Source organism: Bombina bombina, chromosome 2 (genome assembly GCF_027579735.1).
Source record: "Bombina bombina isolate aBomBom1 chromosome 2, aBomBom1.pri, whole genome shotgun sequence".
Lineage (NCBI taxonomy): Eukaryota > Metazoa > Chordata > Amphibia > Anura > Bombinatoridae > Bombina > Bombina bombina.
This window is the reverse complement of record NC_069500.1, coordinates 775,521,406-775,534,302: the sequence shown is the minus strand read 5'-3', so window position 1 is coordinate 775,534,302 and position 12,897 is coordinate 775,521,406. Positions and strand designations below refer to the sequence as shown.

The 12,897-nt window shown below is 40.8% G+C and overlaps 1 protein-coding gene across 1 annotated transcript in view; it reads right to left on the bottom strand.

Annotated features, from left to right (window-relative positions):
• ARHGEF18 (Rho/Rac guanine nucleotide exchange factor 18) overlaps positions 1–12,897 on the bottom strand; it is a 794,779-nt gene that overhangs the window by 62,679 nt on the left and 719,203 nt on the right. Inside the window, exon 28 of the mRNA XM_053702932.1 lies at positions 8,770–9,219. Within this exon, the coding sequence (XP_053558907.1) occupies positions 8,770–9,219 (450 nt within the window). The remainder of the gene's footprint in view (positions 1–8,769; positions 9,220–12,897) is intronic.

Sequence of the window (12,897 nt, the reverse complement as noted above, 5' to 3'; positions counted from 1 at the left end):
TAGGTTCCAGGTCAAGGAAAAAAGTAACTCTAATCTGTACCGGATCTTACAAAAAAAGCCAGAATAACCTTTATCAATGGAAATGTTGGCCTGAAGCTTCTGCTATAACCATAGACAATTATGATTAGAATCCAGAGATTCTGGACATACTGCGACTAGGCCTTTTGAGAAACACTAGACTTCCAGACAGCTCTGGAAAATCTAGAATTTTTGAAAAGGAGGAAAGTCAACCTACAACTGCAGAATTGTAGAGCCTAAGATACAGGTAGGCTTAATACATATCTTAATCAGAATTATAATTAATCAGAATTAAAATCTTGGTTATCAGGCAGCATCTCACCACAGAAGACAAATCTGAGAAGCCAGTGTCTTAATAAAAAAAAAAAGTAGTACTTATGTAAGAGTGTAAAACAGAGTTTAAACAAGACTTGCAGAGCAGAGCTAGAGGGCATAGAGTAGCCAGTTTGCTAAGCATACATTTGTTTAGAGGAATTAAATAATCTTTTGATCTCCCTTTAATGGGTCTAATAAACCACCAGAAGGCAGTTCTAGTCTGCCTCGTGTTAATCAGGACAAATAAGTAATAAAATAGCAAAAAGTTAATTATCATACTACAGCACAGACAAAATAATGAGTGAAATGTCACCTTTATAGAGGACACTAACAGAAATGGGGAGAGAATGAGTTGATAACACTTATAATGAGGAAGTAATAAGTTAAGCTATTACATGTGAACAACTATACAGTCTCCAAAAAGCTACAGTGCTGAATACGTTATTTTAATTACCCCGCTTTTGGAATGGTGCACGCTTACCCCCTCCTATCCAACGATGGCGACCAGAGCAGAGAAATACGGATCTGAAGTATAACATGGCTGCCGCCTACTGAAGAAAGGAGAGAACCAAGTACTTAACTCTGTAGCGTGGCTGGAAAAATCCGTAACTCACGTACTGCCTGAGAAAGTTGTGCTGTGCTGTCACAGGTAAGAGGGCTAAATAATTCATAAAATAACTTGCTTTTTAACTGACAAAGTACAACATTATGACCAAAAACAAAAATAAACTGAAATGTCCTGTAAAGTTGTCCAGTAATAAATCATAGCTCAAGTTGTTCCTCAAGTATACACAATAAAAAGAAAATGTATGCTTACCTGATAAATTAGTTTCTTTTTAGACACGATGAGTCCACGGATTTCATCCTTACTTGTGGGATTACGCCTCCTGGTCAGCAGGAGGAGGCAAAGAGCACCACAGCAGATTTGTAAATTTGTAAAATTTAGAAAAAGTATGAAGAGAGGACCAAGTTGCAGCCTTGCAAATCTGTTCGACAGAAGCATCATTTTTGAATGCCCATGAGGAAGCAACAGCCCTAGTGGAATGAGTCATAATTTTTTCAGGAGGCTGCTGTCCAGCAGTCTCATATGCAAAACGGATGACACCCTTCAGCCAAAAAGAAAGAGAGGTAGTCGTAGCTTTCTGACCCTTATGTTTCCCCGAAAAAATGACAAAGAAGACGATTGACGAAAGTCCTTAGTCGCTTGCAAGTAAAACTTTAAAGCACGGACTACGTCCAAATTGTGTAGCAGGCGTTCCTTCTGAGAAGAAGGATTAGGGCACAAGGAAGGAAAAACAATCTCCTGATTAATGTTCTTGTCTGAAACAACTTTAGGAAGAAAACCAAGTTTAGTACGTAAAACTACCTTATCTGAATGAAAAATAAGGTAAGGAGAATTATATTGTAATGTCGAAAGCTCAGACACTCTTCGAGTAGAAGAAATGGCAACAAGAAACAAAACTTTCCAAGATAATAACTTAATATCTATGGAATGCATAGGTTCAAACGGAACCCCTTGAAGAACTTTAAGAACTAAATTCAAACTCCATGAAGGAGCAATTAGTTTAAACACAGGCCTGATTCTAATGAAAGCCTGACAAAAAGATTGAATATCTGGTACATCTGCCAGACGCTTGTGCAACAAAATAGACAAGGCAGAGATCTGACCCTTTAGGGAACTCGCTGATAACCCCTTCTCCATTCCTTCTTGGAGAAAAGACAAAATCCTGGGAATCCTAACTCTACTCCATGACTAGCCCTTGGATTCACACCAATAAATATATTTGCGCCATATCTTATGGTAAATCATCCTAGTTACCGGCTTATGCGCCTGAATTAAGGTATCTATGACCGAATCAGAGAACCCTCGCTTGGATAGAATCAAGCGTTCAATCTCCAAGCAGTCAGCTTCAGAGAAGCTAGATTTGGGTGAAGGAAGGGCCCCTGAATGAGAAGGTCCTTTCTCAATGGGAGTTTCCAAGGTGGCAGAGATGACATGTCCACCAGATCGGCATACCAGATCCTGCAAGGCCACGCAGGAGCGATGAGGATCACTGATGCCTTCTCCTATTTGATTCAAGCAATAACCCGGGGAAGAAGAGCAAACGGGGGAAATAGGTATGCTAGGCTGAAGGACCAAGGAACTGCCAAGGCATCTATCAGCTTGGCCTGGGGGTCCCTGGATCCGTATCTCGGGAGCTTGGCATTCTGACGAGATGCCATAAGATCCAACTCCGGACGACCCCATTTGAGAATCAGGTTGGAGAATATTTCCGGATGGAGTTCCCACTCTCCCGGATGAAATGTCTGCCTGCTCAGAAAATCTGCCTCCCAGTTGTCCACCCCTGGGAAGTGGATCGCCGACAGATGGCAAGAATGGGCCCCCGCCCACTGGATTATCTTGGCTACTTCGTTCATCGCTAAGGAACTCCTTGTTCCTCCCTGATGATTGATGTAAGCCACCGTCGTTATGTTGTCCGACTGAAATCTGATGAACTGAGCCGCAGCCAACTGAGGCCAGGCCCGAAGCGTATTGAAGATCGCCCTCAGCTCTAGAATGTTGATGGGAAGGAGAGACTCTGCCTGAGTCCATACTCCCTGAGCCCTTAAAGAGCCCCAGACTGCTCCCCATCCTAAAAGGCTGGCATTCGTTGTCACAATCACCCATGAAGGTCTGCGAAAGCATGTCCCCTGGGATAGATCATCCAGAGACAACCACCATTGAAGAGAGCCCCTTGTCTTCTGATCTAGGGTTATTCGAGGAGACAAATCTGTATAATCTCCATTCCACTGCCTGAGCATGCTTAGCTGCAGAGGCCTGAGATGAAACCGAGCAAATGGAATGATGTCCATTGCCGCCACCATCAATCCGATTACCTCCATGGACTGAGCCACTGACGGCCGAGGAGTGGACTGAAGGGTTCGACATGTATTCAGAATCTTTGACTTTCTGACCTCTGTCAGGAAAATTCTCATGTATATAGAGTCGATCAGAATCCCCAGGAAGGGTACCCTTGTCTGCGGAATTAACAAACTCTTTTCCAGATTTACCTTCCAACTGTGAGTTCTCAGGAAGGATAGCACAATGTCGGTATGGGACCTTGTTAGCTGATAAGATGACGCCTGGATTAGAATATCGTTCAGATAAGGCGCCACCGCAATGCCCCGCAGTCTTAGAACCGCTAGTAGAGACCCCAGAACTTTTGTGAAAATTCTGTGTGCCGTGGCCAGACCAAATGGGAGAGCCACTAATTGAAAATGTTTGTCCAGAAAGGCAAACCTCAGGAACTTGTGATGATCTCTGTGGATAGGCACATGAAGATATGCATCCTTTAGATCCACTGTCGTCATAAATTGACCTTCCTGGATCAATGGAAGAATGGTACGAATAGTTTCCATCTTGAAAGATGGAACTCTGAGAAACTTGTTTAGACTCTTGAGGTCTAAGATAGGTCTGAAAGTTCCCTCCTTTTTGGGGATTACAAATAGGTTTGAATAGAACCCCTGTCCCTGTATGTGAACGGGACAAATTACTCCCATGGAAGAGAGGTCTCTTACACAATGTAAGAACGACTCTCTTTTTATCTGGTCTGCAGATAATCTTGAAAGAAGAAATCTTCCTCGAGGGGAAGAATTTCTGAACTTCAGTTTGTATCCCTGAGACACTATTTCTAAAGCCCAGGGATCCTGAACATCTCGCACCCAAGCCTGAATGAAGAAGGAAAGTCTGCCCTCTACCAGATCAGGTCCCGGATCGGGGGCAAACCCTTCATGCTGACTTGGAAGCAGCAGCAGCAGGTTTCTTGGATTGTTTACCCTTGTTCCACGACTGGGTGGGTCTCCAGGTAGTCTTGGAATGTGGATAGTTTCCTTCCTGTTTAGAGGAAGATGAGAGTTTCCCTTGAAATTTCGAAAGGAACGAAAATTACTTTGTCGACCTTTCTGCTTGGATCTCTTATCATGAGGGAGGAGATGACCCTTGCCTCCCATGATGTCAGAGATAATTTCCTTCAAGCCAGGTTCAAACAGGGTCTTCCCCTTGTAAGGAATAGCCAGAGGTTTAGACTTGGATGACACGTCAGCAGACCAAGGTTTCAACCATAAGGCCCTGCGGGCTAGGATAGAAAAACCTGAAGTCTTAGCAGCTAATTTAGTAATCTGTAGAGAAGCATCAGTAATAAATGAATTAGCTAATTTAAGAGCCTTAATTCGATCCTGTATTTCTTCCAAGGAAGTCTCAGTCTTAAGAGACTCCGCAAGAGCATCGAACCAATAGGCTGCTACACTAGTGACCGTGACAATACAAGCAGCCGGTTGCAATAGCAAACCCTGGTGAACATAGATCTTTTTAAGCAGGCCCTCAAACTTCTTATCCATAGGATCTTTAAAAGCACAACTATACTCAATAGGGATAGTAGTTTGTTTAGCCAAGGTGGAAATAGCTCCCTCCAACTTGGGTACCGACTACCAAGATTCCCTGACAGCGTAAGCTATAGGGAACATTTTCTTGAAAATGGGGGAAGGAGAGAAGGGAATACCGGGTCTCTCCCATTCCTTAGAAATAATCTTCGAAGTTCGCTTGGGAACTGGAAAAACATCAGAGGAAGAAGGATCTTCTAAGTATCTGTCCAACTTACTCAACTTATCAGGCACGACCACTATTGAGTCGCAGTCGTCCAGAGTCACTAAAACCTCCCTGAGTAACAGGCAGAGGTGTTCTAGTTTAAACCTGAAAGAAACCACTTCAGAATCAGTCAGAGGTAAGGAACTTCCTGAATCAGAAATTTCTCCTTCTGATAAAACCTCTATACCATCCAACTCAGAACTCTGGGAGAGTACGTCCGAGAATGTCATCATAGTATCAGAAACTTCATTGACCACATAGTTGTCCTTCCTTTTACGTTTGCCTTGAAGTATAGGAAAGGCAGCTAACGCATCAGAAAGAGTAGACGACATAACAGCAGCTATGTTCTTTAATGTGACTGCAGCAGAAACTTGTGGATAAGTACAAGGTACTGCTTGAGCGGGCATTAAGGGCTGTGACGCTTGGGGAGAAAGCTGCGGCATACTCTGCATCTCATCATTAGACTCCTGAGAAGCATCCGCATTAGACAAGTTTTTATCAGAAAAAGTCTTTTCTCTATAGCTTAAAGCCTTCTCAATGCATGAGGGACAAGAAGAAACAGGAGGTTCCGCATTGGCATTCAGACACATGGCACAAGTAACATTCTGGATATCTTCTAAATCAATGATATTGAAGAGAAAAAAAACAGTATTATAATATATATATATATATATATATATATATATATATATATATATATATATATATATATATATATTGTCCCTTTAAATTGTATTAGCTCCTAAAATGTGTAATCTACCACTCTCTTACAGTTTAGAAAAAAACAAGTGTGTGTAAGAACTAATAAAAAAGAAAGCTGCCCCTTGGGTAAGGTTTGAAAAAGAACAGGATACTATGGCTTAAGTTGTATTGCCTTTTAAATTAAAGCCCCCAACAATTTACTGTAAACACATTAATAATGACTTTGACTTATAGGAAAAAATGACTAACACCTCTGTGCCTCAACAGCTCCGCTGAGGCGCCTACCTGCCACCCGGACTTCAGACAACCCTTTCCAGCCAGAATACGATCGGGTCTCAGAAACGCTAGCAACCGCTTCCTTTATACGACCATGCGGTTCTAACGTAACACCCAACTGACAACCAGATGTTGGAAAGCTCCGGAACAGAAAAACAACTGTGCGGCTTCTCTATCCGACTGAAGCGCACAAAAATTAGCCCCGCCATTCGTGGGCGTCCAAACCTAATGCTGCTTCTCGGCCAAGTCATAATCGGAGAATTACATGCCTGTATAACGTTGCTTATAGCAAATATCAGTGTCTGTATAACAATGCCTGATTGGGAAGCTCTCTAATAAAGAAGCCCATGTTCCCTAAGAAGCCCAAGTGGAGCCCATTTCTGTATGTGTTTTGTAAGAGAGTCCTCTACTTAAGGAAACCATGTCTCCATTAAAATAGGCCCATGTTCCCAAGAAAAATAAGTATATTTAAGTATATTTAAGTGCAGAGTCCCTTCTGAGTTAAATATGTATCCGAATAATAAAAACTGCACTTACCTTTATGCTGTCTGACAGCAGGACAGCCTCAACAGGTTCAAGGGGTTCTTTCCTCCTAATGCCCTGAGTTAGTTTTTGCTTAGGCCATCACAAAAAGAGGGCATCATCAGAGTATGGGATGCACAGTGAGAATTATGTCCCACCAGTTCCCATTGCTCTAAAGCCACCAATAGTTCTACTCTAGAGACTGACATGGACTACGGCTACACCCTGGATAAAGCAGCACTCTCTGGCACTACTTATAAAATAAAAAGCTCTTGATTGAAGAATCTAATCTAACACCTCACTTTACCTCTTCCTATCACTTACATAGGCAAAGAGAATGACTGGAGTGGGAGGGAAGGGAGGAGCTATATATATACAGCTCTGCTGTGGTGCTCTTTGCCTCCTCTTGCTGACCAGGAGGCGTAATCCCACAAGGATGAAATCCGTGGACTCATTGTGTCTTTAAAAAGAAATATATATAAGCATACAGCCCCAAATACACCCTCTGTCTGTGCTTACCCATTAAATATCCTCTGGCTATGTGAGTGAAGGTATTTACCTGAAAGATACCCACTCAACTGTGCTAACCCAGCTGCAACTTCTGCCTCCAGTACAGAGCCCATCCAGTGCTGTATAAAACAACAGAGGATTTACCTTGTGAGTAGAACAACATGGCCAAACAGGAGGAGGCTAAGGGTCCAGTCCCAGCGACACCTGTAGCCGGCTTGTGACAAAACCTCCCTCAGGAGGATTACTTTACACAGCCAAGTACTCACCTATGCCCCCTCTCTACAAAGTTTAACCTTATAAGGGAATTGATGGGGTTGAAAAACCCATTCCAACAAAGAATATGCAACACCTCAATTCTTCACCTTCCTCCTGTAGAGGCAAAGATAAGATTAGGATATCAGAGAGGTGAAAGGGATTAAAAGCTTGTAGAATGCTGGGTATCTTTGCCTCCTCTTAGTGGCAAAGAGTTGAATTCCCAGGAGTAATGGCTTGTGGACTCTCACAACATTATGAAAGAAATTCTGGTATGTTTTTATTTCACCTGTTTTATAGTTTGGACTAACCAGACCTTGTTTTGTAGCATGTGATTTATTGCCCATTTTAAATGGGTTTACATGTGTGTACATTCAGATGCTGTATTGCACAAAGTTAATGCGTAAGAGCAGATCTGCATTATAGAGTGTGTGTATATGGGATCAACCTCAAGCTTACACTCCAACAACCAGTATTCCAGCCTCTCTGCAAACAACCTAACTTTAAACATTACACTCCAACAAGCAGTAGTCCAGCCTCTCTGCAAACAACCTAACTTTAAACATTACACTCCAACAAGCAGTAGTCCAGCCTCTCTGCAAGCAACCTAACTTTAAACATTACACTCCAACAAGCAGTAGTCCAGCCTCTCTGCAAGCAACCTAACTTTAAAGGTAATTCATCTGAATGTTATCTCCATTCAAGACAATGAGTGCATTTTATTCTTATATCTGTTGGACTAATATGGAATTGGTTTTAACCTTTAACATTCCCCTCTCCCCCTCTGCTCTTTTTCAAGCTACACCTCCCCCCACACCCTTACAACTTACTTACAACAATCTTTCTTACACAGCTTACACTCCAACAAGCAGTATTCCAGCCTCTCTGCAAGCACTAGCCCTACAATCCTCCTCAAACACCCACCCTGATGTTTACTTTAATATATAAAACCTCCTAACAGCAATTAGGTACAGCTGTCACTAATGAACCAGGATAGAGACACTACTTCACACTCACAGCCTCTGTACTGACACTTTACCATATTCTGTTACACTTTTCCAACCCTTATTTCCTCACCACATACTTCACTCACACTCAGTTTACACTGTCTTATATCAAACATATGTCCTTTCTCCTTAACTTGTGTGTCCATTGTCTCTCCTTTAGATTGTAGGCTTGAGAGCCTTTCTACCTGTAGGCCACTTTGTATTTAAAGCGAACTACTACTGATTGTGCTCAAGGGCAGGGCATTCCTCTCCTTTTGTATAACTCTATTATTGCACCTACAACTGTAATGTACCAAAATACTGTACTTATTTGTTTGTGTATGTAATGCATACCTGTAATTTTCTATTATTACTTGTATAGCGCTGTGTAACCTGCTGGCGCTTTATAAATGCCTGATGATAAAAATAATAATAATGTTAAACTATTTTCCCACTAAAAGATTTTGTTCTGTAATGTTAAGAAGAAGTCACAAAAAGAAATAAGCAAAACCAAGAGAAAATATTATAAATTATATTAGAAATTATGATCCGTACCACGGTTACCTGCACCAGGTCTGGTGAAAATGGTCCACTATTTGCCTTTTTTATCTTCTTCAGTTGCTCTAATCGCTCACGCTCTTTCTCCACAGCTCTCTGAGACTCTCGCAGTCGCTCTAGGTCATGTTGGTATGCCTCCCTCTGGGTTTCAAGCTCAACCCGTTCCTGATTCAACCTTTCCTTTTCAAGCCGAGATGCCTCCTCTCTCTGTTGTATCTGAGCTTCAGTAGCCTCCAGCATCCTCTGCTGCTTGTCCCATTCTCTCTCCCATTTATGTCTCTCTTGCCTTAGCTGGTCCTGCAGCTTCTGCACATTGGCAAGTTCCTCTCGTTGCTTCTCAAAGTTCCTCTGCTTCTCTTGTTCTAGAAGCCAGTTGCCCCTGGAAGACTGATGTCTAAACTGCTTCTCCCGCTCTTTGTGTACTTCAACATAGCTGTCCTGTTGTGTAATCAAAGCCTTCAAAAAAAAAATATTGCAAAGTGTTAAAGAAACTATGTGAAAAAAGACACAATTTATAGACCCCCCCCATCACACACAATTTATAGAATGAAGTAAGAATAAGAATTAAAACGGTTATCATCATATGTAAAAAAGCAGACAAATACAGAAAGTTGATTTTATACAACTATTAGGAAGGGAATTTTTGGCAATATAAGAGAGAATAAGATACTTAATAAGAATTTAGTAAAGGGACACTGAAACCAATTTTTTTCTTTCACGATTCAGCTAGAGCATGCAATTTTAAGCAACTTTCTAATTTACTATTATAAATTTTTCTTTGTTCTCTTGTTATCTTTATTTCAAAAGCCAGAATGTAAGCTTAGGAGCCGGCCCATTTTTGGTTCAGTACCCTGGGTAGCACTTGCTGATTAGTGGATACATTTAGCTTACATTCCCTGCTTTTTCAAATAAAGATACCAAAAGAACGAAGAAGAAAAAATGATAATAGGGAGAACATTTAAAAGTTGCTTAAAATCGCATGCTCTATCTGAATCATGAAAAAAAATGTGTATTCAGTATCCCTTTAACCTGTTGAATTATGTGCATTACTTATGCATTCTGTCATAAAATGTTTTTGTGAACATAATGTTTCCTAGAAAACCTTTGTAAATGTAGAAACAAATAAGCATTTACATAATCAACCTTTTAGAGCTATAATATGTGGACAAAATTCACCTATAGGCAGACTTATGTTAAATCAAATTCTTTATCATCAACATGTTGTATCCAGTACTGGTGACTGTATTGCAAAATGACAAAATACTTCCCTGAAGGAGGTCAGGGAAGCAGTAGTGAACATGCTGTACTTGGAGAGGTCACATTCTTCCTTTATTTGTACAAAGTAAAACAAAGAACTTAGAGGGTCCCAAAGACTTCTGGGAGTCTCTATAGCATACATATATAAAAACACCAGTTCTGAATTTATATTCAGAATGGGGAAGCAGGAAAAAAGCCAGTTGCTTGTGTCTGAGAAAGCACCAACAGTACTTCTAAATGCGGAAGAATCAAACATATTTGTAAAATTAGTACCTGTCACTCTCTGAAAACAAAATAGAGGCCAAATTGCAAAACTAGCTGTGAAATTACAGTAGCTTCCAGGTAATTCTAAGACCCAAAATAACATTATGTCTATGTAAAAGAGAGGATAATCCATATCGTTCTCAGGATCAGCACAGAACGCAGGCAATATAATTTCAGAATAAATATTCAGAGAGCTGTCAATTTTTGAAAAAGTGAAAAGCAATAATGTTAAGATAGTCTTATCCTTATGAAAAATAGCCCAAAAAGCTCAGACAGATTAATGGCAGCAGACAGGTCTCCAGGTTCAAATGGATTAAAGGGACATTGCTTTCCTATGGCATGGAGAGTCCACAACGTCTTTCCAATTACTAGTGGGATATTCAACTCCTGGCCAGCAGGAGGAAGAGGCAAAGAGCACCCCAGCAAAGCTGTTAAGTGTAACTTCCCTTACCCATAATCCCATAGTCATTCTCTTTGCCTTTGACAATGGAGGATGTGCGAAGTCGGTGTCTAAAGAATGTAATACTTTTAATGGGTACTTTTCCCTTCAAGCAAGGATTGGGGTTTAGCTGTGTCCACGTCAATCTCTTTAGTAAGAGTAGTGGTGGCTTTTAGCAGTTAGAAGGTGGCAAGGTAGTCTTTTCTTTATTTGTAACATTTATGCTACCCTTATATAGAAAACCAGGGTTGGTTACTCTGTTTTTTTTTTTCTCTCCATGTCTCTGCCAGCGGTCGATGATAGACTGGGAAGTGCTGTGTCTGCTCCACAGCAGAAGATCCTGGAGGGCAAGTCCGTTTATATCCTTATTTAACCCCTTGAGTGCTAATGATGGCTCTAAGCCGTCGCAGAGTTTCCCACTCTGGTGCTAACGACGGCTCAAAGTCGTCGCTACCTCTCTCCCACCTTGAGAGAGATCTGGGGGCTCCCACCCACTCCTACCCCGGTGATCGGGTCTGCATAGTGACAGGCATCTCCAGGGCTTCACATTATGCGCGGTGGCGTCACCGCACAACTTTATTTATACTTAACAATGTTAAGTATAGGAGCAGTGGGCATGCTGCTTAGAAGCCTGTAACTCAGGCATCTAAGCAGCTACAGATCCCCAAGACCCACCGTTGGAAAGGTAATCACCTAACCTTTCCAAAAGTGTAAGTATTGGGGATTTTTAAAAAAAAAAAAAAAAAAAAAAAAGAAACGTTAAAAAAAAATAAAAAACTTCCAAACCTCAAAAATGCCTATAAATACACCCCTCACCACACCCACAATTCAGTTTAACGAATAGCCAAGTAGTGGGGTGATAAAGAAAGGAGTAAAAAAGCATCAACAAAGGAATTGGAATAGTTGTGCTTTATACAAAAAAATCATAACCACCACAAAAAAGGGTGGGCCTCATGGCTCTTGCCAATATGAAAGAAATGAATTTATCAGGTAAATTCTTACATAAATTATGTTTTCTTTCATGTAATTGGCAAGAGTCCATGAGCTAGTGACGTATGGGAAAGCAAATACTCAAGATGTGGAACTCCACACAAGAGTCACTAGAGAGGGAGGGTTAAAAATAAAGACAGCCAATTCCGCTGAAAAATTAATCAACAACCCAAATCATGTTTTAATCTTATAAAGAAAAAGATAAAAACTGAAATTATAAGCAGAAGAATCAAACTAAAACAGCTGCCTGAAGAACTTTTCTACCAAAAACTGCTTCTGAAGAAGAAAAAACATAAAAATGGTAGAATTTGATAAATGTATGCAAAGACCAAGTTGCTGCTTTGCAAATCTGATCAACTGAAGCTTCATTCTTAAAAGCCCAGGAAGTGGAAACAGACCTAGTAGAATAAGCCGTAATCCTCTGAGGCGGGGATTTACCCGACTCCAAATAAGCGTGATGAATCAAAAGCTTTAACCACGAAGCCAAGGAAACAGCAGAAGCCTTCTGACCTTTCCTAGAACGAGAAAAGATAACAAATTTAGACTAGAAGTCTTCCTGGAATCTTTAGTAGCTTCAACATAATATTTCAAAGCTCTCACCACATCCAAAGAATGTAAGGATCTTTCCAAATAATTCTTAGGATTAGGACACAAGGAAGGGACAACAATTTCTCTACTAATATTGTTGGAATTCACAACTTTAGGTAGGAATTTAAATGAAGTCGGCAAAACCGCCTTATCCTGATGAAAAATCTGAAAAGGAGACTCACAAGAAAGAGCAGATAATTCAGAAACTCTTCTAGCAGAAGAGATGGCCAAAAGAAACAACACTTTCCAAGAAAGCAATTTAATGTCCAAAGAATGCATAGGCTCAAACGGAGGAGCCTGTAAAGCCTTTAAAACCAAATTAAGACTTCAGGGAGGAGAGATTGATTTAATGACAGCCTTGATACGGGCCAACGCCTGTACAAAACAATGAATATCAGGAAGTTTAGCAATTTTTCTGTGGAATAATACAGAAAGAGCAGAGATTTGTCCTTTCAAAGAACTTGCAGACAAACTCTTATCCAAACCATCCTGAAGAAACTGTAAAATTCTAGGAATTCTAAAAGAATGCCAAGTGGATTTATGAGAAGAACACCATGAAATGCAGGTCTTCCAAACTCGATAATAAATCTTTCTAG